The 26,484-nt window shown below is 38.3% G+C and overlaps 1 protein-coding gene across 1 annotated transcript in view; it reads left to right on the top strand.

Moving 5' to 3' along the window:
- The first annotated feature begins 10,449 nt into the window (after nt 1-10,449).
- ITGAL (integrin subunit alpha L) overlaps nt 10,450-26,484 on the top strand; it is a 37,743-nt gene continuing 21,708 nt past the window's right edge. The window contains 9 exon segments of the mRNA XM_044678709.1: nt 10,450-10,504; nt 11,598-11,700; nt 12,788-12,882; nt 12,981-13,048; nt 15,922-16,039; nt 16,240-16,370; nt 16,491-16,636; nt 17,729-17,861; nt 18,030-18,171. Of these exon segments, the coding sequence (XP_044534644.1) occupies nt 10,450-10,504; nt 11,598-11,700; nt 12,788-12,882; nt 12,981-13,048; nt 15,922-16,039; nt 16,240-16,370; nt 16,491-16,636; nt 17,729-17,861; nt 18,030-18,171 (991 nt within the window).

Raw genomic sequence — 26,484 nt, 5'->3', positions numbered from 1 at the left:
AATAAACTCCCAAGCCCACAGACTTTGGGACAGCATGGGCTAACCACTAGTCTAGTTGTTCTCATTTTCTTTCTCCTGCTTTAACCATCCTATGCCACCACGCCGCTCAGGACCCCAAAAAATCATATAGAGGCATGGCCCCCTATAGGTGCCCGCCTCGTATTTTCATTCTTTGCATTCCTTTCTTTCTTTTTTTTTTTTTAAACCCTTCTATCTTAGAATCAATACTATATTGGTTCTGTCAACTGGGTTTTCTGCAAGTTTTAAGTCTGCTCCTGCTCCTCGAGAACTCAAGAACCAGGCACACCTGTTTTGGACTGAACCATAAATCTTGAAGTGTTTGGTGACCTCAGTTTGGGTGGGACTGGTAGGCAGTGTCAAAGGTGGAGTACCCTTATTTGTCTTAGTAGCTTGTCCCATTGTATTAAAATCCTTTCTCAGGGAAGCCTAGTTTTTGGTTTGACCTATTGGAAGAGAATTTCTCCCTCTATTATGTGGCTTTGTTAACTGTCATCTCTCAGTGACCTGGAGGTCAAAAACCAGTAGATTCAGATATAGATAGGAAGGTAAAAGAACCCAGGAACCAATGAGACAGCAGTCTCATAATTTAATTTAATTATTACAGACCTTTCTTTTTGCATTCATTGTAGTTGACCGCTCCCTGAAACCCCAACTGCTGGCTTCAACCTCTTTGCAGCTTGTTTGCAGTTTGTCTATGCATGCTTGCTGTACCAAGTTCTCCAGAGGGTATAAAAGACCCCCAAGTTCTGTCACTCTTTAGAGATCATCTAGTATGGTACATTCTCCTACAGATAATGTCCCCAGAGTCCCAGGGTTCTAAATGTGTAGTATCTTGGCATCTGACTCTGATAGTCACTGATTATTGGACCTGTCTCTTTCCTGATTAAAGATTTGGTTTCTCTAACTACTTTAGTAGTTCTGTATTATTTTCAAATTAACAGTTCCAAGGTGATTTATTTTCTTGAAACAATTTTTTTTTAAACTCTTACCTTCCATCTTGGAACCAATCAATACTATGTATTATTTCTAAGGCAGAAGAGTGGTAAGGGGTAGGCAATGTGGGTTAAGTGACTTGCCCAGGATCACACAGCTGGGAAGTGTCTGAGGCCAGATTTTAACCTAGGACATTTGGTCTCTAGGACTGGCTCTCAATGTACTGAGCTACCCAAATGCCACCTCCTTGAAACAATTTTGATGCAACCCCATTCCCAATCTTCCCTTCCCCTCTTCCCACCACTCCCTCCTATTTGTCAATCTTTTCCCTTGTCTGGGAAGTTTTTACTTAAATAATTTTCTTTTTGTCTGTTACTAATTTATATTTAAAGGAAACATTACTATTTCTCCTCCTCTTCTTCCATTTTTTTTCCTCTGCTCAGTTTGAAGTAGTTAGTTCAAAAGTCTCCCTTACTGTCCTTCCCTCATCTTTTTTAGCTTATTAGGGTTTTTTTTTTCTCCCTGGTAGGTTCATCTTTTGCATTTTATATGAATGGTTTACATAATATTGGAATTAATTGTTCTTCGACTTTTCAGTAGGATTTACTTATAAATATGACCCTGGACTTTTTTTTCTTTTGGGAGTTTCTATCTTAAAAATTTTCATTGATTTTTTCCCATCTTACCATACTATCTTCCAGTTTTACCTCCCTTTGACCTCCCAAAGAACAATACCATATTTTTTAAATAGTATTTTTCAAAGAAAGAAAAAGGAGAGAGAAAAAAACACCAATGTACCAATACATTCAACAAGTCTGAAAACATGCAATGTACACATTAATATTTGTAAACTTCTCACTTTTTTTTTTTAAACCCTCACCTTCTGTCTTAGAATCAATACAGGGTATTGGTTCTAAGGCAGAAAAGTAGTAAAGGCTAGGCAATGGGGGTTAAGTGACATTAATTTAACTCTTACAATAGGGCCATCCAGCTAGGAAGTGTCTGAGGTCAGATTTGAACCTAGGAACTCCCATCTCTAGGCCTGACTCTCAATCCATTGAGCCACCCAGGTGCCCCCAAATTTCTCACTTCTGCAAAGTGTTGGGTTGGGAGTGTCTTCCTATCTCTTCTTTTTAGCCATGCTTGTTCTTTGTAATTTTGCAATATTCACTTTAAAAACAAAAAACCAAAAAACTCTTACCTTATGTCTTAGTATCAATTCTAAGACAGAGGACCAGCAAGAGCTAGGCAATTAAGGTTATATGACTTGCTCAAAGTCACATAGGTAGGAAGTATGAGGCTAGTTTTAAATTGAGGGCATCCCAATTTCAGACCTGGAACTTTATACACTGAGACATCTAGGTGTCCCTCAACATTCACTTTTATTTTTTTTGGTGATTGTTCTTTCTGTTTATATTGTTGTAGGCAACGTATATGTTTGTGTGTATTTGTCTCTGTCACCTGTGCCCCTCTAAGCATTAGCTCACTTTCCCCTGAACTCTTTATTAGTGGGAGAGAGTGTCACAGATTTTCATAAGAGATGCTTTGTACCAATTGTTTTTACTTTGCCAACTTAGTAAAATAACCCTTTGAAAAAGCTAATTAAGTCTTTCTGACCAATTGATGTCAGTTGATAGTGATGGAGGGTGTAGCATACTGGTTGGGGCTATTGAGCTATTGTACCAGAAAACCAACCTCAACCCCTCAAATAAAACCCTTATAGAGGATGTAGAAGCTGACGTCTGGAGACTCACCTGGCCAGTGGGAATTGGAAGAATATTTCTAGAGCATGCATGTGTTGCATCCTTCTTCATGATCCACTTTCCAGAGTTTCCAGAGTTCCAGAGTACCCTCTCTCTTAAGTCCCTCTTTTCTTCTTCACCTAGTCCCTTTCTAGAGATAGCTAAGTCAATCATTAGATAAAGCACTGGACTTGGAGTCAGGAAGATCTGAATTCAAATCTGTACTCAGATACTTACTAGCTATATGTCTCTGGGCAAATAGCTGTCTGCCTCAGTTTCTCATCTAACAAATGGAGAGAATAGTAACACTACCTTCTGGAATTGTGAAATTAAGATGAGACTGTATTTGTAAATTGCTTGGTAAACTTTAAAGTGCTATATAAATGCTATAATTGTTGTTATTTTTCTATTGAGTTTAATATATACTAAACCAAACTTTTTGAATATGCATATGTGTGTATTCAACCTTTCTTTGTCCAGTTCAGATGAAAAGGAAGTTCAAATGATTCCCACTCCCTGAACCCCTTCCTCTATTTTTGAAAACACTTTTTCTAGGGCACCACGATTATGAGAAGTAGCACATTTCTACTCCCTTCTTCCGCATTTCTTCTTTAGCGAATCTTTTTTTCCCTTCCTTTTTCTTTCTTCCTTCAAAATCATCAAAACATGATGAATGAATGAATGAAAACATGAAGAATGAAATCACACCCAATATGTCTATTTGTCTTCCCTGTGTAACCCTAGAGGACAGTGGAATTCTGATAGGACTTATGTTTCTTCCCTTAGACTGTAAGCACTTCATCATTATTTAGCCTCTCACAATTGTTCCATTGCATTTACCATTCTAGGCTTCTCTTGACTACCATTGTTGCATTTCAAAATTTGTATTCATTTCTGATCTTTTGATCAGGAATACTAGAAAGTTTTCTTTTTCCATTAAAAGTCCATTTTCCCCTTATGAATTGGTGCTTGAAGTTTCAAGGTAACTTATTTTTTATTATTTTTTTGGAATATTGTATTCTAATATTTTCTCTCTTTCATAGTCATAGCTTCCAAGTCTTATGTGATTTTTAAAAAACCCTTACCTTCTGTCTTAGAATCAATAATGTGTATTAGTTCCAAGGCTGAAGAGTGATAAGGGCTAGGCAACGGGGCTATTTAAATGACTCACTCAGGATCACTAACTAGGAGTGTGTGAGATCATATTTGAACCCAGGACCTCCTGTCTAGACTTGGCTCTCAATTCACTGAACCATCTAGCTACCCCTGATCTGTGTGGTTTATTTTTTATTTTTTATTTTTATTAAACACTTCTCTTCCATCTTGGAGTCAATACTATGTATTGGCTCCAAGGTAGAAGAGTGGTAAGGGCTAGGCAATGTGGGTCAAGTGATTTGCCCAGGGTCACACAGCTAGGAAGTGTCTGAGGCCAGATTTGAACCTAGGACCTCCCTTCTCTATGCCTGGCTCTCAGTTCACTGAGCCACCTAGCTGCCCCTTGATCTGTGTTCTTGACAGTGGTTCCTCAATACTTCATTTCTTCTTCCTGGAAGCTTGCAGTATTTTTTTTCCCCTTTGACTTGGAAGCTCTGGAATGAGGCTACTTCATTTCTAGGAATTTTTATCTTGTGATTTATTCCTGGTGATGATCAGTAGATTCTTTTTTATTTTCACTTTGCCCTCTAGTTCTTATAAATTTGCCTCATCTTCACTTATGATTTATTGGAATATATTATCTTTGAAAACCACAATCCAGTCATTTTTATTGCATTATAATTGGTAAACATTTCCAATGAGTCTAATGATTTTTTTTAGCAAAACAAAATATATTTGCCCCAAATCAGAAGTTTCCACATAATACATGCAAAAAGAGTCACAACACATTTCTTTTGTTTGTTTGTTTGTTTTATTTTTTTTATTTTTTGGAAAAATTTTCCATGGATCCATGATTCATGTTCTATCCCTCCCCTCTTCCCACCCCCTCCCATAGCCGATGCACAATTCCACTGGGTTTTACATGTGTCATTGATCAAGACCCACTTCCATATCATTGATAGTTGTACTGGGGTGATCATTTAGAGCATTGGTTCCCAAACTTTTTTGGCCTACTGCCCCCTTTCCAGAAAAAATGTTACTTAGCGCCCCCTGGAAATTATGATACTATTTATTGAACTCAGAATAGAATGTAATACAAAAAAAAGTGTGGCCATCACCAATCTCCTGGATCGCTGCAACACCCACCAGGGGGCAGTCGCGCCCACTTTGGGAATCACTGATTTAGAGGCTACATCCCCAATCATATCCCCATAAATCCATGTGTTCAAGCAGTTGTTTTTCTTCTGTGTTTCTACCCCCACAGTTCTTTCTTTGGATGTGGATAGCGTTCTTTCTCATAAGTCCCTCAGAATTGTCCTGGATCCTTGCATTGCTGCTAGTAGAGAAGTCCATTACATTTGATTGTACCACAATGTATCAGTCTCTGTGTACAATATTCTGCTTCTGCTCCTTTCACTCTGCATCAATTCCTGGAGGTTGTTCCAGTTCACATGGAATTCCTCCAGTTCATTATTCCTTTGAGCACAATAGTATTGAGCACAACACATTTCTTGAAGAGAGATTCTACACTTGACAGCAGATCTACTATATTAGTGGAGGCCACTGTGATGTTTAATATTCCAGTGTTTGTTCAAAGAACCAAACTTGTCAATCGAGAACATACAAGAAGTTAAGCTTAGTTAGAGGGCGCAGGTGAAAGTAGAACTTGTTAGTTGTTCTAACCATTGCAATTAACTTCACCCTAAAAAGGGAGACAGAACCTACAAAACTAGGTGGGAAACATAGTCCCATAGCTAGCCAACAGCTACTTAAATTCATAGTTGTTTTTGTTCAGCAGTGTCTGACTTTTTGTGATCCCATTTTGGGGGTTTTCTTGGCAAAGATTCTGGAATGACTCACCATTTCCTATTCCAGTTCATTTTATAAATAAGGAACCCGAGACAAACAGTGATTGTCCAGAGTCACACAGCTAGTAAATGTCTGAGGCTGGCCTTGAACATATAAAGATAAGTCTTCCTTGTTCCAAATTCAATTCTCCAGTTATTATGTAGGACAGTGATGGGCAAACTATGGCTCACAGGCCAGATGCAGCCTCCTGAAATGTTCTATCTGGCCTCGACATTATTCCTAATCTGATGAATACAATGAGTAGAATACAATAAAATGAAACTTCCAAAGAGTTGCCTTAGAAACAGACTGACAGATGAGCATTTTCTTTCCTTTGGCCCCCTTTTTAAAAAGTTTGCCCATCACTGATTAGGAGATGAGCCTTTGCTTGCAGTTTCACAAACAAACAAAGAAAAGATGATAGTTTTTAGTCTCTACTTAGTCTTCAAAGCTAATTCAGAAACCACATTAATGTCTTCATTCAATACGAAGCCACTGTGTTCCATGTACTTTGCTTGGTGATGAGGACACAAAGACATAACAGGAAGAGTCCCTGCTCTGAGGAGTTTCCATTATATCAGATTCTTCTGTAATTATAGTCACATAGTCATCAGATTCTCTTTTATAGTCATACTTTATAAACCATGCTTTTAGATCTCAGCCAGTAGAATCTAGCTCAGACATCAGCCTTCTGAGGGGTGGCATGGTGTAATAGAAAGGATGCAGGTGTAATCCTGGCAATTAACTGGATTCTAAACCCATAACTACCTCACCTTGACCAAGCAAGTCACTGCTTTTCTCTGGCTCTTTGTAAAATGAGGAGATTTGGACTGTACAGTCTCCAAGGTCCTTTCTAGCTCTGAACATTCTCTGGTTTTCTCCTTTGGTTGGTTCTTCACTAGACTTGGCTCCAAATGGCTTCTTTGTCTCTCTGAAAACCACATCCATCCTTCAGGGAGGAACATTTTCTAACCTGATGATGTTCCCAAGAATATTGGCCTCTGAAAGTCATTTTCCAAGAGGAATTCCAGCTAGTGTTCTGTGTGAAAGAGACCTAGAGTGGATTAGCTTTGAGGAAGAATCCACATTTGGATGGATGAATGACTACATTGCTCAATTCATTATTGTGACTTCTTCCACAAGAAAGAAAACTGGCTAAACAAAACTGACCAACTGTGAGAATTTATTTTTCATATACTGTATTAACTCTTATATCAGGGCCTTGGAATAGAAAGGTCTCAATTCCTGTATAGTAGAGAGAATTAGTATGTATTTCTCTGAATGGGTCCTGGGCCAGAGATTCTATCCAGTCCATTGCTTTTTTTCAATGTTCTTTGTTCTTAGGAATCCTTTTTCAACTAATTTGGTTAATAAATGAAGGGGACAAGGATTCTTTTCCTGTGAACCTGTTCCCCATGACCTAGAGATGGGAAGGCATGGATAGTTTGATGAGCCATCTCTTAATTAGATATTTACTAATTAGAAATGTCTTGGGATGTTCAAGGTTGGGGCTGAACAGTGAGTTCCTAAAACTCTTATTTATTGATTTGCCTGACAGAGATTTGGAGTCTGTGGTCATCATGAGGACCTCTGACCTATGTCACTTTATCAATTATGATGCTGGCCTAATCAATAACCTGATATTTCTTACCCAAAATCAGTCCCTTGAGATAATTTTATTCATAACCAAACAAAGCATCCACTGATGGCAGCTTATTCAACATTCAGTATCCATAGTCTCTCATTACAGTGCTCTTTCCAATGTACCTTCAAACTGTGTCTTCTTCTACCTTCCATTCTTTCCTATACCATGAAAAGTTACAACTGCAAGTGTTGTTTTTTTTTTTATTCAAAGACATTTTATTTTCCCAATTACATGTAATCATTTTCAACATACATTTTTCAAAATTATAAGATCCAGATTGTCTCCCTCCCTCCCCTCCCCCTTCCTGGAGATGGTAAGCAAATTGATCTGGGTTATATATATTTGTTATTATGCAAAACATACTTCCATACTGGTCATTGTTGTAATAGAATACTTATATAATTCCAACCCTCCCTCCCATTAAAACCATAAATAAACTAATACGTTAGATAGTATGCTTTGATCTGTAACCAATTCCAACAGTTCTTTCTTTGGAGGTGGAGAGCATTCTTTGTCATATGTTCTTCAGAACTGTCCTAGATTAGGTGAGATTTATAGCAGGAATGCAGGGCTGGTTTAATATTAGGAAAACTGTCAGCATAATTGACCATCTCAGTCGCCAAACAGAAATCACATGATTATCTCCATAGATGCAGAAAATGCCTTTGACAAAATTTAACACCCATTCCTATTTAAAACACTAGAAAGCATAGAAATAAAAGGGCCTTTCCTTAAAATAATAAGTAGTATCTACTTAAAACCATCAGCAAGTATCATCTGTCCCGGGAATAAGTTAGAAGCCTTCCCAATAAGATCAGGGGTGAAGCAAAGATGCCCACTATCACCGCTAATATTTAATATTGGACTAGGAATACTAGCTTTAGCAATAAAAGAAAAAGAAATTGAAGAAAGTAAAGAAGGCAATGAGGAAATAAACTATTACTCTTGGCAGCTGATATGATAGTATACTTAGAGAATTCAAGAAAATCAACTAAAAGACATTGAAAAAAATAATAACTTTAGATAACCTGCAGAATACAAAATAAACCCACAAAAATCATTAGCTTTTCTGTATATAATCAACAAATTTCAGCAGCAAAAGATAGAAACAGAAATCCCATTTGAAATAATTCTAGAAGGGGCAGCTGGGTACGCTCAGTGAATTAAGAGTCAGACCTAGAGATGGGTTCAAATCTGGTCTCAGACACTTCCTAGCTGTGCGACTCTGGGCAAGTCACTTAACCCCCATTACCTAGCCTTTACTACTCTTCTGCCTTGGAACTAATACATAGTGGTGGAAGGTCAGGTAAAATAAATAAATAAAATAACTCTAGATAGACAATATAAAATATCTAGGAGTCCACTTGCCAAGATAAATATAGGAATCATATAACCACAATTAAAAACACTTCACACAAAGTCAGATTTAAGGAATTGATTTCATTAAATCTACAAATAAGCTCTAGCACATTATTGCCTAATTCCCTCAGCTTATTTTCTTAACACCCTTACCTTCTATCTTAAAATCAATACTAAGTATTGGTTCCAAGGCAGAAGAGTAGTAAGGGCTAGGCAATGGGGGTTGTGACTTGCCCAGGGTCGCACAGCTAGGAAGTACCTGAATTCAAATTTGAATCCAGGACCTCCTGTCTCCAGGCCTGGTGTGGAGATCTCTTTATCATCTCTGATAATCTGATGACAGTTTAGTTGATAAGGAAATAAGGACTGGACAAGGGAAATGTCTTTTACTTCATGCTTCCAGCTCTGGCTCCAGGAGCATGGAGTTTATTATATATATTTCAAGACTCATTTCACACAAAAGAACCCCCCCAAAACTTTGCAGATGCATAGAAATTACAAATTATGTCACATCAAAACACAAAACATTGGCTTCAGAATAGACCAAGGCCAAGGCTGAATTTTGACTAGGTTCTTTATCAGAAAGCCAAGTTGGGGAGTATCTTGGCTTTAGCTATAACAGGCAGCAGCATTCTTTGCTGTGTTAACAGTGTTAACCCTTTAAATTCAGGTTTGATAGGAACTTAAAGCTTTTCAATAAGGCCATAATACTTTTCAAGAAGAAATCACAAGGATCACAAAAGGAGTCAAAAGAGGAGTCTCAGATTTTTATCTCTCCTCTTATTGGCTTCCCACAGCCTGGTTCTTTATCCACAATATGTATATCTACCTAACTGCCGTATTCCCTCGATTATTTTAGACAAACATATTTCTTCTTTTAGCATTTTCTACTGAAGTTAGTACATAAACTGTCATACACGGGTAGATGCTTTGTTGGTTAGTTTTGTGTTTTTATATATATTAGTTTATTGTTGCTTGTGCCCAACTCTTTGTGACCCATTTGGGTTTTTCTTGACATAGTTATTAGAGTAGTTTGCCATTTCCTTTTCTGGCTTATTTTACTTATGAAGGAACTGAGGCAAAAAGGGGTAAGTGACTTTCCCAGGGTCACACAGCTAATTAATATCTAAGGCTGGATTTCAACTCAGATCTTTGTGATTTCAGGTTTGGTTCTCTATCTATTGCACCATTAACCAGTTTTATTTGTTGTGTGAGAGGTGAGAATGGTGAGTAAAGCAAAAGACAGTGATTTTTTTTTTTTTATTAAGAAGTCAGTAATTTAAAACCAAAAGCAATGGACTTTGAGTCAGAAGACTTGGGATTCAGAGTCAAGTCTCTGGCATCCAAACCCGGTGCTTTTCCCCTTGTACCAAATCTGTAAGGTTGTAAATTCATTCTCTCTGGAACACAGTTTCCCTATTCATAAGACAAGGGAGTTTAGCCTAGATCATCGTTAAGACCCATTCCAGCTCTGCCAGTCTATGAGATAACAACCTATCAGTGCAGAGATGCATTCAGCCTAGGTTTTGGCTGATAAGAACTTCAGCAGAGGCAGGAAATTTCTAACCTGCTTACACTTCCTCTTTAAGCCCATTTTTGTTTCATAACTCCATCAACCACTCAGTGACACCCACATCCCCTCCCCTGCTCAAATCTTCACCACTAGGGACCCAGAGATCAGTCATTTCCCTCTTTCACCTTGACTTGGCAACTAGTTTTTCCAACTGAGTCTCTGAGCCCAGAACTGGAGATTTCTAAGTTTTCTCGTCTCTTTCCCTGATCCTTCTCCACGCTGGCTATAGTGCCATGAAGGGTGCCAGCACCTTACTCAAGCTGCCTCTTCTAGGGATCTTTCTTTGGGGTAAGTTGGGTTCAGAAGAGTGGAGCATGGAAGGGCAGAGACTAAGGGGGAAACAAGGGCCTAGGGTAGTGGGCATGTGAGTTGGGGAGGTTTTGGGGGGAACTGAGTCATGGAAGAGGAGCAATCAGAGGAGGAGGAGAAGGCACAACCTGATTGGGACTCAAGATTCTAGAGGACAAGAAAAAGAGAAAATATTGAGGGGAAAGGAACACAGAAAGAGTAGCAGAGGCAGGCAGGGAAACAGAAACAGAGGAAGAAGATGTGGGAAACAGTTGAATTAGACTTTAGAAAATGCAGTTCATAATGCTTTCCACAAGTGAGTGGAAAGGCTGGGAAGAGGTTTCTGAAATTAAGAAGCTGTGGGTACTTGAGGTTGAATGTTTGAGGTAGAGTGGGATAGGATATTCTGGGGCAGCCTGACTGAGTTGATGACCAATGTAGGCCAGGATTGAGGGTAGAGTGAAAAGATTTGGGCATTTGAGAGGTTGGGAGGACCACAAGTCAATATGTGAGAGGAGGAATAAGGGAGGTACTTGGGGAAGTAGAAGCTAGAAATCTGAATGTAGAACACAACGAGATTTGGATCTGGAGAGGCAGAAGTCCACATTTCTGGGGAAAATGGGGGGCAGAAACCCGAATCTTTGGACTTTTAGGGAAAGTGGAACCTCATAAAATGGGGAAGTGGTCAGCCCTGGTCAATGAGAGACAGCTCCAGTTTGGGAGCTTAAACCAACATTTCCTTGAGGGGAAGGAGAACAGAAGAAAGAAAATTCTCTCTTCTGGTCCTTTTTTATCTTCTCTCCCTTCTCCTTTATCATACAGATCTTCCTTACTTCTACCTCTTGGCCTTTAGCACATTCTCCCATTTCCTTTTTGTAAGCCAGGAAAGAGTAGATAAACATGAAACATTTAGGACTTTATTGAGGCCCTGGCCTCCTCTTAGTTCTAACCCCTATGTTTTCTCATCCCTAAATCTGTTCTGGAGCTATAGGTCAGAGGGAATGGGGAGAAGGAGCCAGAAGGGTTGGGGAGACAGAGAGGGGAATGTTTTGAGGTCCCACCAGACCCTAATTCTCTGTTCTTTCTCTTGCAGCCCGGGCTTCAAGCTATAACTTGGACACCAAACATCCCAAGAGCTTTTCCTTCCAAGATGCGGGGATCCACTTTGGCTATCAGGTCCTGCAGGTTGGAAATAAGTAAGGCCTTAGAGCAAAGGTGTAAAACTTGGCCCCATGTGGCAGTAAAACCCCAGCATGATGGGGAACCAGATGAAAATGTAATTGGGGGGAGAGGCAGCTAGGTGGCTTAGTGGATAGAGCACTTGGAGATGGGAAGTCCAGAGTTCAAATCTGGCCTTAGACACTTCCTGTCTGTGTGACTCTGGGAAAGTCACTTAACCCCATTGCCTAGCCCTTACAGCTCTTCTGCTTTGGATTAATAACAATTCTAAGATGGAAGGCAAGGGATTTTTACTTAATGTAATTAGAAAATGTAATACTGAATAATAGAATAATGAATTTATAGTTTTCTAAGGCAATATGCTGGTTTTCCCAGGGATTCTTTTCTCTTTGATTTTTGAGGTCAGTCCCCTAGGGGGAGGCCCTGGTTCTTACCTCCCAAACTTCTGTAGGCACAGAAGGTAGACAGTGTGTAAGGTAGCAGGAGGCGCACTGGTGTGAGAGTCCAGAGACTTGACTTTAGTTATTTTGACATTAACTGGCTGTGGACATTTGACAAAACTGATGAAGGCCTTGGAGTCTGGAAGACTTGGGTTCAAGTCTTGTTTCTAACACATCTACCTACTGTGTGATAAGTCCCTTAACCTCTCAGTGCCCTCAACTTTCAAGGCTATAATGTACAAAGGAGTTGTAGTTAAGAGAGAGTTTCCACACCAGGTGTTTCTTATAGCAGTGGAATCACAAGCCTGGTTTAAAAAAAGAAAATCATTGGAATAATTATTTCTGCCTTGACTCCTTTCTAGGACTTTTTGCAAAGCTCACGTAATATTATATTTTATATAAATATGTGCGTTGGAAATTGTATAGTACCCATTCAAATCGTATAGCACCCATGCTGGGAGGGATGATGGAAAAATGAAAATGATTCACTGGCAAGTACAGTAGATGGGGAGTGATACTGAGGACTCTATAAAGCTGCATCTGACATTGTTCTGGGGACCCAAAAGACTTCCCAGCCCCCAGAGAGGAGAGTTAATTCCAATAAGAATCCCATTGTTCCTTAAGATTCAGGCATCTCTGTTTCACAGAAAGCATTTTCCATCAGGGTCGTCGTTGGAGCTCCTGGTGAGGGGAACAATACTGGGAACCTTTATCAGTGCCAGCCAGCCACAGGACACTGCCAGCCTCTAGGCTTGAGAGGTGAGAGCCCTGATATGTAATGGGAGGCCTGATCATGCTAAAGAAGTTTCTAACACCTTCTGGGTTACCTCTGGTATTGATCTTCTTTCTTACTGCAGATGCCAATCTCACTTCCAAGTATCTAGGCATGACCTTGGCCTCAGACCCCATAGACGGGCGCCTTATGGTAAGAGAAATAGAAGCGAAAGAGGAGGAGGGAGGGGAGGCAAATAAATGGAAAAAGAGGGAAAGAACAAAGACTTAGAGGGTTTGAGACAATCAGACAAAAACAGAGAGAATAAGAGATCAGCATAATTCATCAAGAAAAGAGTGATTGGTGGGGCAGCTGGGTAGCTCAGTGACTTGAGAGCTAAGCCTAGAGACGGGAGGTCCTAGGTTCGAATTCGGGCTCTGACACTTCCCAGATGTGTGACCCTGGGCAAGTCACTTGACCCCCATTGCCCACCCTTACCACTCTTCCACCAAGGAACCAATACACAGAAGTTAAGGATTAAAAAAAAAAAAAAAAAAAAAAAAGAAAAGAGTGATTGGGGCAGCTAGTGGATAGACAAACATGTTCTTAGTGGCACAGTGGATAGAGCACTATGCCAGGAGTCAGGGGGACCTGGTTCAAAATCTGGCCCCAGACACTTCCTAGCTGTGTGACCCTAGGCATGTCATGAATGTTATGAGGGTAATTTGAGGAAAGGTGTTTGGGATAAGGGAATTGAAAGGAGGATGTTGGAGACTTGGTAAATGGATAAATTAGGCTACAGGTAGGCTGGGATTAAAGGAGATTCAGGGTATAATAGGACTGAAGTCAGGAGTATAACACAAAAGGGAAACAGAGATCTTCTTGGGAGAAAGAAGTTAAACTAAACAGGCTAACACAACAGGCTTTCAGAATGGGACTTAGACTCTAACACAAGCTAAGGGAAATAGACTAGACCGAAATTAACAAACAGGCTTTAGTTAATTTCACAGGAAGGGACCTATTTTGAAGTAACACCTTCCTTTCAAGATGGATGCCCCAGCTACCCTCTAAGCCCAAAGTATGTTGTCTCTTTCCCTCTTCTTTCTTCTTGATAACTAACAGACAAATTACACTAAATAGGACTATTGAAACACAAAGGGTTTATTTATTTGAAGGATGTTGTTAGGAAGGTGGATTAAGGAAAGCCCTATCAGTTATCTCAGGAACCTCAGGTGGGGGAAGGGAAGTAAAGATGGAATCTGAATAAGGACCTGCCTTGCTCAGTTTTACAAAATCTATCTAAAGGGAATAAAGGTGATTTGATTAAATTATAAATAATGCTGTCAATTAGATAGCTCTCCACAGATTTAACTCCTCTCTAATTATTCTCCTTATAAACTCCACAGCCACTAAGGTAAGGGAGGGAAGGCAGGGTGGTATTAGGAAAGGAAGATATAAAGGATTTATCTAAAATAATAATTTCTTAAGTAAATCTATCAATGCTAGGCTAAATTTCAATATTGAAGCTAGATAATCTAAGAGCTCGCTCATTGACTTCCTCCCTCCACGGAAGATCCAGTCAACTGCCTCTCTCCTCAAGATTCTAAAAGCCCAACTGATTTTGGAACTCAGCCAAAGCTAGAAAAACTATAATCCCCTATTCTGTATACTACACTTATCCCCAATTGCTTAACCCTTGCTGCCCTTCGGTCTTAGAATTGATACTAAGGCAGAAAGTAAGGGTTTAAATAATAATAACTGGAGATGGTCATAGAAGAAAATACTATGGGCTTGAGAGGGCTTTAAAGTTTCATGGAGAATGGGAATCTGTCTTAAATTTAACTTTCTCATAGAATGTCAAGGCTAGGACAGAACTTAGACCATGTAGTCCAATCCCTTCCCTTTTCAGAGAAGAAAATATGGCCAAAATGGAGCATGACTTATTGAATGTCACATACCAAATATAAACATAGGTAGTATTCTGATAGGTGGAGAGGAGAGGGGAGACACTATATATATATACAAAGTTAGAGTACAAAAGGGCAGGAGTAAAAAAGAAGAAAGCAAAAGAAATATGGATATGCCACCAATCAAGAAAAAACAGTCAGTATAATATCTAATATATCACATATATATATATATACATATATATATATATAGTATAGTACACATAGGGCTTTTGCAAATATATATATAGAGATGCCATAGGTTCGCCATCACTGATATAGTAGGAAGACTACTGGGCTAGGAATGAAGTCTCAGAAGATGGTCTCTAAGATCCCTTCTAGCTATAAAGTTCTATGCTCTGAGTTTGAAGTCCTTCTAGCTCTGATATTCTACATTCTTTTCTCCTTGTCCCCAAATCTCTTCTAACTGATATTCTATGTACGTTCTCTATCCCAATGTATCTTCCAATCCTGAAATGTTTGGTTTTTTATTCTGAAATCCCTTGTTCTGTGTTTTAAAGTTCCTTTTAGTTTTCTTTAAAAATTTTTTATTTTGTTCTGAATTTAATTTCAAATGAAAGCATTTCCATATACAAATTAGAACAAAAAAAGAGATTATACTCGAAACTATGAATTTTTATTGTGTATAGATTGTTTATATTAAGTGTATGTAATCAATTTAAAGTGTTACTTTCAATATTTGTCTGTGATTTCTTCTAGCTTTCCTACTGCTCTCTTCTCTGCAGATTTAAAAAAAATACTATAATGGCCTTCTCTTTTACTTTTTGTTTTCTCTTTTTCCTTTTGATCTTCCTTTTCTATCTTCTCAAGTCTCTTTCCAGTTCTGAATTCTATGCTCCATATTTGAAATTTCATGCTAGTTTTCACATTTCTCTATTATATGCTTTAAAGTATTTTTCAGTTTTCACATTATATATTGTACTTTCTAGGTCTGAGGTTCTTTGCAAGCTATTCTACAAAACTTTCCCTATCTGATAACAATAGTGTTTAGTTTCTTTCTTTCTTTCTTTCTTTTTTTTTTTTTTTAAAGTTAAACCGATAGCAACAGATAGGTCAACAGATGGCAGCTTGATTAAGAGGCCCCCGACTCTCCTCCATCTTTAGCTTTCTTTCCCATAGGCTTGTGACCCTGGTCTGGCCAGAGAATGTGATCAGAATTTCTATTTAAGCGGCCTTTGCTACATCATCCCCCCAAATCTGGATGGAACAAAGCTTCTTGTACGTCCTGGTTATCAGGGTAAGAGGAAACCCAGCCCTGGCAAAGTGGCCTCTCACTTTGGAGAGTAACAGAACCACAAGAGAAAAATGCAGTTTACTGAATTGGTTTGTCCTTTGACCCAGCAATGGCATTACCAAAAGGACAGAGACAGAAGTGGTACTGGAATGGGATGTTGAGAATTTCTTCCCCTGACCTTCTTATGTCTATTCCCTGTGCAGAGTGTCTAAAAGCAGACGTAGATTTGGTGTTCTTGTTTGATGGATCCCACAGCATAAATGAGAATGATTTTAAGAAAATCCTGGAATTCATGGAAGATGTGATGAGAAAACTGAGCAATTCTTCATTCCATGTGCGTGACTAGAGCCCAGTCATTGGGTCCAGGGAGATGGGGGAGCAGTTTGTTGGGAGGCAAAGGCCAAATGAGGCCTGAGCAAGTCAACCTAGTGTGGTCTTCATTTTTTTTTTCCAGTTTGCTGCTGTCCAGTTCTCAACCTCCTCCAAGACTGAGTTTTATTTCTCAGATTATATCAAGACAAGAAACCCCCATACCCTGCTAGCTAACGTCAAACACATGCAAGAGCTCACCAACACTTATGAGGGCATCAGACACGTTGTGTGAGTTCTTTGGACTTCCTGGGCTATATACATATGTTTTCTCACTTGATATTCCAAACAACAGCTTTAGGACCTATGATCCTATATATCTTAAAAAATGCTGTCTTTATGGTTTTTAAAAAAATTATCAGTTATTTTTTAATATGCTCTTCTACCAACTCTCCCCCATAACTAAGGAAAACAAAGGCAAAATTAACCCATGCAGCATTCTCTCTGCCCATGTCTGCCTCATTTGGTATCCATTGTTATCTAGAGATCAAGTGGGTCCCTTTACCTTCTATGCTGTTTTGGCTCCACCTTGGGCATCCATTGCTGTCTAACCTCTATAACTAATCTTTTTTATAAATGTTTTTCCTGATTACATGTCAATACTTTTAAATTTCATTTTCTGACCATTTGTAATGTATATTCTCTCTCTTCTCCCCACCCCTCCCCAAGAAGGCAGGTAATATAAGTTGTACATTATATGATATATACATATAATGAATCTTGATCATTGCAATCCCAATCTCATTTGCCTTTTTATGTTTCTTCCTCCTCCCCATCTAATTAATTCCTGTCTTATGTTTCTCAGAATCCTTCCTACCCATCATTTTTTACCTTCTGTCTTAGAATCAATACTGTGTATTGGTTCTAAGGTAGAAGAGTGGAAAGGGCTAAGCAATGGGGGTTAAGTGACTTGTTCAGGGTCACATAGCTAGGAAGTGTCTGATGTCAGGTTTGAACCCAGGATCTCCTGTCTCTAGACCTGGCCTTCAATCCACTGAGCTACCCAGCTGCGTGCCACCCTCCCCCCCATCATTTTTATAGTACACTAGTATATTACATTGATGGGCCACAATTTGTTCAGTCAATTCTCCAGTCAGTGGACCCACTTTATTTTCAGTTTTTGCTCAAAATCCCATAGATTAGAAGTAGGAGATCTGGAATAAACCCAGATCTCAAGTTCTTTCCCCTGTGCTAGGCTACTTTTTTCTTTCCCCATGAGAGTGATATAATGAAGCAGGAACATCACCCAAGAAGCAGCCCATTGCCCTTGCACTGGGGAGGTAGGGAGGGAAGGCCCTCACTTCATTCCATTTCTTGACACAGTAAAGACGTGTTTAATATGAATCGGGGTGCCCGCCCTGAGGCCGTACGAGTAATGATCATCATCACAGATGGGGATGCCACTGATACTGGAAACATCGAGCAAGCCAAACAGATCATTCGTTACGTGATTGGGGTATGGATCTCCTATGCGGCCCACCTTGTAGTCCCAGCTCTTTCCCCAGACCCAGATACTTCCTGTTCTTGTCCCTCTCTGGTGGGCTGCTGGTCAGGGATCTTTCTTTGAAGGTTCTGAAGCATCCATTAGGGAGCATGCTGAGGTGACCCCTTCACTCTCCCACAGATTGGAGGTGGAATTCAAGAACCTGAGAAACTTAATGATTTTGCCTCAACTCCCAAGTCAGATTTTGTGAAAATTCTGGACACTTATGACAAGCTTAAGGGATTGTTTGATGACCTGGAGAAGAAGATCTATGACATCGAGGGTGAGTGGCAAGCCCTGGAAAGAAGAGTAATGATAACAATAACAACAATATTAATCGCTAATATTTATCTAGCATCTACTATGTGCCAAGTACTGTGCTAAGAGCTTTACATGATCTCATTTAATCCTCAGAACAAAATTTTTTTTCATTTTCCTCATAATAATATCACATACTTCCATATGTGATATTATTATGAGGAAAATGAAAAAAAAATTTTAATTAAAAAAAAAAAGAGGAAATTGAGGCAAGCAGAGAGGTTCAGTGACTTTCCTGGGGTCACCTAGCCAGTAAGTATCTGAGGCCATATTTTGCAAGCTTGAGACCAGATACTCTATTATTCCACATAGCTATAAAGAGAAAAATTTCTTTTCAGTGAAAATTATCATGTCTTGATTTATTTGTTCTGAAAATTTGAAAATTTTATCCAATAGCTTAGACAACCTACAAATATCTGTTCTGCTTTTTTTGAGTGGGATACCAAAAAAAAGCCCCAAGAAACATTTAGTTCTTCCCTTTGGAAGTTAATAATCTACTTGTAAAGATAATAATGATAATAACATTAACAATAAAATTATATAACATTTGATGATTTCCAAAGTACTTTCTTCACCACATTATTTGCCTCATTTTATAGATGAGGAAACTGAGACTCAAAGGGTCTTGTCCAGGGTGACCCTGGGCTAGTAAGTATCAAAGCCTGGACTCTTACACAAATCTTTTGATTTCAACTCCAGAGGTCTTTAAATTATTCATAAAGATTAAAAAAAACACACTAAAAAAAGTTTATTTTCCCAATTACAAGTAATGGTATTACTTGTATATACAGTTTTATAATCTTTTGGACATAGTTACAAATTGCCCTCTAGAATAGTTGGATCAGTTTTCACAGCTTCACCAACAATGTATTAGTGCCTCTATTTTGCAATATCCCTTTCAGCATTTATCACCTTCCTTTACTGTCATATTAGTCAATCTGATAGGTGTGAGATGGTTTCTCAGAGTTGTTTTAATTTGCTTTTCTCTAATCAATAGTGATTTAGAGGGGCATCTTTGTGACTTGACAGATAAAGAGCCAAGACTTATAGTTCCTCTGCCTTGGAATGGATATTTAGTATCCATTCTAAGATAGAAGTTAAGTGTTTGTTGTTGGTTTTTTTTTAAAATAGTGATTTAGATTTACAAGATAGAAGTTAAGTGTTTGCTGTTGGGGGGTTTTTTAAATAGTGATTTAAAACATTTCTCATGACTTATAGAGAGCTTTGATTTCTTCATCTGAAAACTGCCTATTCATATCCTTTGACCATTTGTCAGTTGGGGAATGATTTGTATTCTTATAAATTTGACTCAGTTCTCCATATATTTGAGAAATGACACCTTTATCAGAGAAATTTGCTTTATCAGAGAAATTTTTTTCCAGTTTGTTGTTTCCCTTCTAATCTTGGTTGCATTAGTTTTGTTTGTAAAAAACTTATTTAGTTAATATAATCAAAGTTATTTATTTTGCATCATGTAATGTTCTCTATCTCTTATTTGGTCATAAATTCTTCCTTTCTCCATAGATCTGACAGGTAAACTATTCCATGTTCCCCTAATTTGCTTATGCTATCACTTTATGTCTAAATCATATATCCATTTTGACCATATCTTGGTATATAGGGTATGAGATATTGGTCTATAGCTAGTTTCTGCCATGCTGTTTTCCAGTTTTCCTAGCAGTTTTTGTCAAATAGTGATTTCTTGACCCAAAAGTTAGAATCTTTGGAGTTTATAAACACTAGATTGCTACCGTCATTTGATGTATTGTGTATCTAATCTATTCTATTGGTCTGCTATTCTATTTCTTACCCATTATCATATTGTTTTGATGATTACTGCTTTATAGTACAGTCTGAGATCTGGCACAGCTAAAGATAACATTTCTATATAATAGCCTATTATACATTGAAGATAGTACTCATCTCAATAGTTACCTTAACACATTGTACTCTGTTTTCTTTAGCAACACATACTAAAAAATGGTACCCAGAACTGAAAAAGATAGTCTTGAAATAGCCTGAAAGGGATGTTTTCCCCTCACTCTGGGGTTTGGACTTCCCTTAATGCAATTTAAGATTGCATTATGTTTTTTTGGCTACTGTGTCACATTATTGCTTCAGATTGAACTTGTGGTCAGTCATAGGGAAAAAGACATTTTTTTCACTTGAACTAAGCAAGTTCTCATCCTCTATTTTTAGAGTTAGGGTTTATTTGTTTGTTTTTTAACAATAAGTCAACCTTAAAATTTAACATTTCTCCTTGCTTAATTTTATATTGTTAGTTTCAGCCAATCCTCAGTTTACTGAGATCCTTTAGAACTCTTATTCTGTTGTCTAATGTATTAATTATTTTTCTTAGCTTCATGTCATTTGCAAACCTGATAAACATGCCTTTTATGCCTTCAACTAAATTACTTATAAAAATGGTGATTAGAACAGAGTTGAGGATAGATTCCCTAGGGCCTTCCAACAGAGGCTTCCCCCCAGGCTGAAATCAGTCCCATAGTTTAATCTCTTTTGAGAGTGGATGGAGAACTGAACCTGGATTTAGAAAAAGATAGGAATTAAAACGTTGAAATTGACACTTAAAATTCCATCTTGTTTTCATTGAAACCTTACCAATCATCTTAATGAAATCCTACTTTCATTTCCAAATATGCTCCTACTACCTCTCCCCCTACTCACCAAATCATACCTTATAACAAAGATTTCAGAAAGAAATTGGAAAGAAAAAAGTTCAGAAAAGCCAATCAACTCATCAATTGTCTTCTCCATTAATAGTCCCCCACTGTTACGAAGAAAAGATAGTAGTGTCTTTTCTCAACTCTTCTTTGGGGACAAGCTTAGTTATTATAATTACAAAGCATTTAGTTGATTTTTTTGTTATTTATTTTGCATTTCATTCCTATATAGAGAGTTCAACAAAATAAAAGGAAATATACATAAAACTATGAATCTCTAATATCTAGCTTACTTTTCTTAAGTATTTGCATGTGTGTGCGTATACACACACATGTTCAGCCTATAACTTTCAAAGTTTTCCTCCTGCTTGTGATTCCTTCTCATTTCCTATTATTCTCTTCTGTGCATGTTTTTTAAAAAATGCTTCAAGGGCAGCTAGATGGCACAGTGGATGGAGTGCTAGACTTGGAGTCAGTTCCCTTATTTCTTTTTGCTTTCATTTCCATTTGACTTTCGCTTTCTACCTTCTTTTTAAATTTTTTTTCTTTATTTTATTCCAGTAACAAGTTTACAAGTAAGTTTTCCAAAGTTACATGATTCGTGTTTTTTCCCTCCCCACTCTTGGAGCTGACAAGCAGTTCCACTGGGTTATACATGTATTATCTCTCAAAGCATATTTTCATATTATTCATTTTTGTTGAGAGAGTAATCTTACAGAACTCAAACCCCTAAACATATATCCAAATAAATAAGTGATAAATCATGTTTTAACCTGCATTTCTACTCCAACAGTTCTTTCTCTGGAGGTGGATAGCATTCTTTGTCATAAATCCTCAGAATTGCTCTGGATCACTGTATTGTTCTTAGTAGCAAAGTCTATTACATTTGATTATCCCACAGTATTTCAGTTACTGCGTACAATGTTCTCCTGGTTCTGCTCATTTCACTCTGCATAAGTTCATGTAGGTCTTTTCAGTTCTTAAAATCATCTTCTTCATCATTCCTTATATATAGCACAATAGTATTCCATCACCATCATATGCTACAATTTGTTCAACCATTCCCCAATTGAGGGACATACCTATGCCCTTCTTTCTGCCTTTTCAAGTTTCTGAGTTCCACATTCTAAATTTCAGTCTAGCTTTCTTATTCTCTATTTTTCATTCAATAATTTTAAGGGGACATTTAATGTAGGGGAAGGGACTCCAAACCCTGCCACTGGCAAATCAATGGAAAGAATGGAGTACGTGGGCAGCTAGGTGGTACAGTTGTTAGAGTGCTTGGCCTAGAGTCAGGAAGACTCATTTTTCTGAGTTCAAATCTGGACTCAGAACTTACTAGCTGTCTTGAGCTGGGTAAGTTACTTAACCCTGTTTGCCTAAAAAAGAAAGGAAGAAAAAAAAGAAAAAGAAAGACACAAATTTAAAGAAGACTCATAGCTGACACAAAAACTGTCTTCAATAGGTGAAGGGCTATAATGTGGAAGTGTTATTGTCACGTTGTAATAATTATTGCATATAATATTTTCTTGATCCTGCTAAATACTTTGACTCAGTTGGGATGTGTTCCCATGATTCTCTGAATTTTTTCATGTTTGTTGTTTTTCAAGATATAGTAATATTCCACATGTACCACCATTTATCTAGCCTTTCCCCAATTAACGGGCATCTACTTTTTTTTCCCCATTCTTTGTTCCCCACAGAAGTGCTACTATGAATATTTTGTTGTGTAAGGCCTATCTTCCTTTCTTTGGCCCCCTTAAGGTAAATGCCTAACAGTAGGACCACTAGGCCAAAGAGAAGGGATATTTTTGTCACTTTTTGAGCCTAATTTCAAAATGCTTTCCAGAATGATTGAACTAGTTTGGACCAAGTTCTGTCAACAGTGTATTAGCATGGCTGTCTTTTCTTACTAGCCATGTGTGAATCTGAACAAATCATTTAACTTCTGGTATTTCAGTTCCTCTTCTATAAAATAAGGATAATTATACATGTCTTACCTACCTCTCAGGGTTGGTTTGAGCAAAGTGTTATATAGACATGCGAGAGATTATTATTCTTTTATTATTTTGTTAATATTATTATATAATCTTGATATATTTAATAATTTATATCCAATATTTGTTATATTACTTATTATTATAGATAGATGAGTGATGATAATGATGATGTTGGCAGAAAGGGCCAGAGAAGGATCTGAATAAATTTGTCTAAAGGTGGATGTTCAAAATGAAGGTAGGTAGCTCAGTGGATAGAGTAAGGCCTGGAAGGAGGAACTGGGTTCAAATTTGACTTCAGACACATCCCAGTTGTGACCCTGGGCAAGTCATGTAATCCCAGTTGTCTAGACCTTACCACTCTTCTGCCTTGGAACCAATACTTAGTATCTATTCTAAGACAGAAAATAAGAGCTTTAAAAAAAGGTGCCAAGGACAGACCTTTAGGAAACACTCATATTAAGGGATCACAGTGAAAGAGAAAAAGGAAGGAGTATTTAGAGAGGTAGGAGGAGAACTATGAGAATGTGGTTTCTCTGAAGCCAAAAGAGGAAAGAGTACTCGTTAGGAGGAAGTAGACTCTTTGCCCAAAAGTGTCTGAAGTGCAAAATGAACCCAGTGCTTTCTGACTCTAGGACTAGCCAGCACTCCACCCAAGAGACCACACTGGCTCTCAGTATACCTCAGATCATATGTTCAAATTTTTGAGCAAGAGAGAGGGATGATGATTATATTATATCTTCTCAATTCTCATTAGTCCCCAAGAGGAGCTAACTTGCTAGCTCCTTGAGGGCTGGGGCCTTTAGTATGTTTTTTAAATCTCGTTTGGCACCAAGCTCAAGGTCCTTCACATCAATAGGAAGTTCATCCATCCATCCATCCATCCATCCATCCATCCATCCATCCATCCATCCATCCGTCTATCTATCTATCTATCTATCTATCTATCTATCTATCTATCTATCTATCTATCTATCTATCTGTCTGTCTGTCTATCTGTTTGTCAGTACATTACGTTAAATGAATGGTCATCAGGGAGCTAAACTTTGTTATAAGGTGCTTGGAAACATTGCAGTGTAATGCTAATCTTTATGGAGTTCTGGGGATTAGGGTTAGTTTTTCTTTCTCAGTCCTTGACAATTTTAATCATTTGGGGACAGGTTTGGGGGAACTTTCTCCCTGTACTGCCTTCTCTGTTGGCTAGGATCTCTGTGACCTTGGGCAAGTCACTTCCAACTCCTAGTTTCAGTTTTTTCATCTAAAATGAAAGGACTAACTCCTTTCTCATAGCAGAATGCTATGACCTGGGACAGAATATCATCTATATTCAGTTAATCAACAGACAGACATTATTGCTGGCTATTGCCAGGTACTGTGTTAAGTGCTAGGGTTACAAAGACAAAAAATAAAACAGTCTCTGCTCTCAAGGAGACAATGTGTGTGTGTGTGTGTGTATGTGTGTGTGTGATATATATATATATATACATATATATATATATATATATACATATATATATATATATAATTTTTTTTGTTGGGAGATGGTTAGTTTTGGCAGCTGAGGGAACCAGGAAAGAGCTCACATTGGAGACAGAACTTGTTTTTTGAAGGAATCAAGGAATTCTAAAAGGAAAATTTCCCAGGCATGGGGGATAGTGGGTGTAAAGATGAATTGGAGTGGGTGTGTTTGTGTAATAATAGCAAGCAGGCCACTGTGGTTAGAACCCAGAGGTTGGATAGGACATAATAAGACTGGAATAGGATATAAGGATCAGGTTGTGAAGGGCTTTAAAACCTCATACAGAGTTTATATTTGTCCTAACAGGAAAAAGAAACCTCTGGAGTTTATTGATTAGGTGGGTGATTTAGGAAAAACAGTGTGGGAGTTGCATGGAGGGGAGATTGGAATAGAGGATCACTTGAGGGAGGCTGACCATTGAGGAGGCTTTGAAATGGTCCAAGAGATAGGTGTTGAGAAGGGTACCTGTACTAGGGTAGCAGCCTACGAATCAAGAAAAAGGAATGGAGGAGAGATGTTGTTCAGGGGGAGTTAAGATCTGAAAACAAATTGGATACTTTGGCTAGTGGGAATAAGAATGCCACCCAAGTGGTAGAGAACCTGAATAATTGGAAGGATGGTTGTACCCTTCAGAGGAACAGGGATATCCAGAAGAGGAGTGAGTTTGGGGTTCTGTTTTAGTATCAATTCTAAGAAAGAAGAATGGTAAGGACTAGGCAATTCAGGTTAAGTAACTTGCCCAGGGTCACACAGCTAGGAAGTATCTAAGTCTGAGAGTTCTGTCTTGTACATGTTGAATTTTTTTTTTTAATTCTTACCTTCTACCTTAGAATCCATACTAAGTACCAACAGTTCCAAGTGAGAAGAGTAGTAAGGGCTATGCATTTGGGATTAAGTGATCTTCTCAGGGTCTCACAGCTAGGAAGTGTTTGAGGCTAGATATGAACCCATGGCCGCCTGTCTTCAGGTCTGTACATGTTGAATTTGAGATTATTATAGAACATCTATTTTGAAATGTCCACCAGGCAGTGAGAGATGCTCAGAAGAGAAACTAGGGCTGGAGATATACATCTGGGAGTCATTCCCGAAGAGGTGATAATGAAACTCATAAAAGGTGATGAATTACCAAAGGAGAGAGTAAGCATAGAGAGTATGTGTTATCAGTTAGTCCAGTGATGGGCAAACTTTTTAAAGAGGGGGCCAAAGGAAAGGAAATGCTCATCTGTCAGTCTATTTCTAAGGCAACTCTTTCGAAGTTTCATTGTATTGTATCCTACTCATTGTATTCATCAGATTAGGAATAATGTCCCCAGGCCTGATAGAACATTTCAGGGGGCCCATATCTGGCCCACAGGCCGTAGTTTGCCCATCACTGAGTTAGTCAATAAATACTTATTAAGAGACTACTATGTGGGGGGCAGCTAGGTGGCTCAGTGGATTGAGAACCAGGTCTAGAGATGGGAGGTCCTGGGTTCGAATTTAACCTCAGATACTTCTTAGCTGTGTGTCCCTGGGCAAGTCACTTAACCTGCATTGCCTAACCCCATACCTCTCTCAATATTGATTCTAAGATGAAAGGTAAGGGCTTTAAAAAAAGAAAGAAAGAAGGCACTAGCATTAAGGGAGATCAGGAAAGGCTTTTTGTAGAAGACAGGATTTTAGCTGACAATTGAAGGAAGCCATGAAATAGAGATGAGGAGTTAGAGCATTCCAGACATGGCGGATAGCCGCTAGTGAAAAAGCCCAGAGTTTGGAGACCAAGTATTTTGTCTGTGAAATAGTCAAAAGTCCAGTGTCTATAAAAATTAGCTATCGTTATTGTTCTTATTATTTATCAATTAATGATCATAAAGAGTACAACTACTATTATTTAGGGGAAATGGACCTTAAAAATTTTTATATTAAAAAGGATTCTTATTCTCAAAAAAGTTAGGAACCGGTTAAGTAGAACATCTGAGGGCTATGACAGTTAAGCAGTTTGCTCAAGGTGACATAGGTAGCAAGTAGCAGAGCTAAAATTTGAACCCATGTCCTCTGATTTGAGATCTAATATTCTTTCCACTGTCCATCTATTCTATGAC

The sequence above is a fragment of the Gracilinanus agilis genome, chromosome 1 (assembly GCF_016433145.1).
Source record: "Gracilinanus agilis isolate LMUSP501 chromosome 1, AgileGrace, whole genome shotgun sequence".
NCBI classification, from domain to species: Eukaryota; Metazoa; Chordata; class Mammalia; order Didelphimorphia; family Didelphidae; genus Gracilinanus; species Gracilinanus agilis.
The sequence above is the reverse complement of the archived record's forward strand: the minus strand, read 5'-3'. Positions and strand labels throughout refer to the sequence as shown.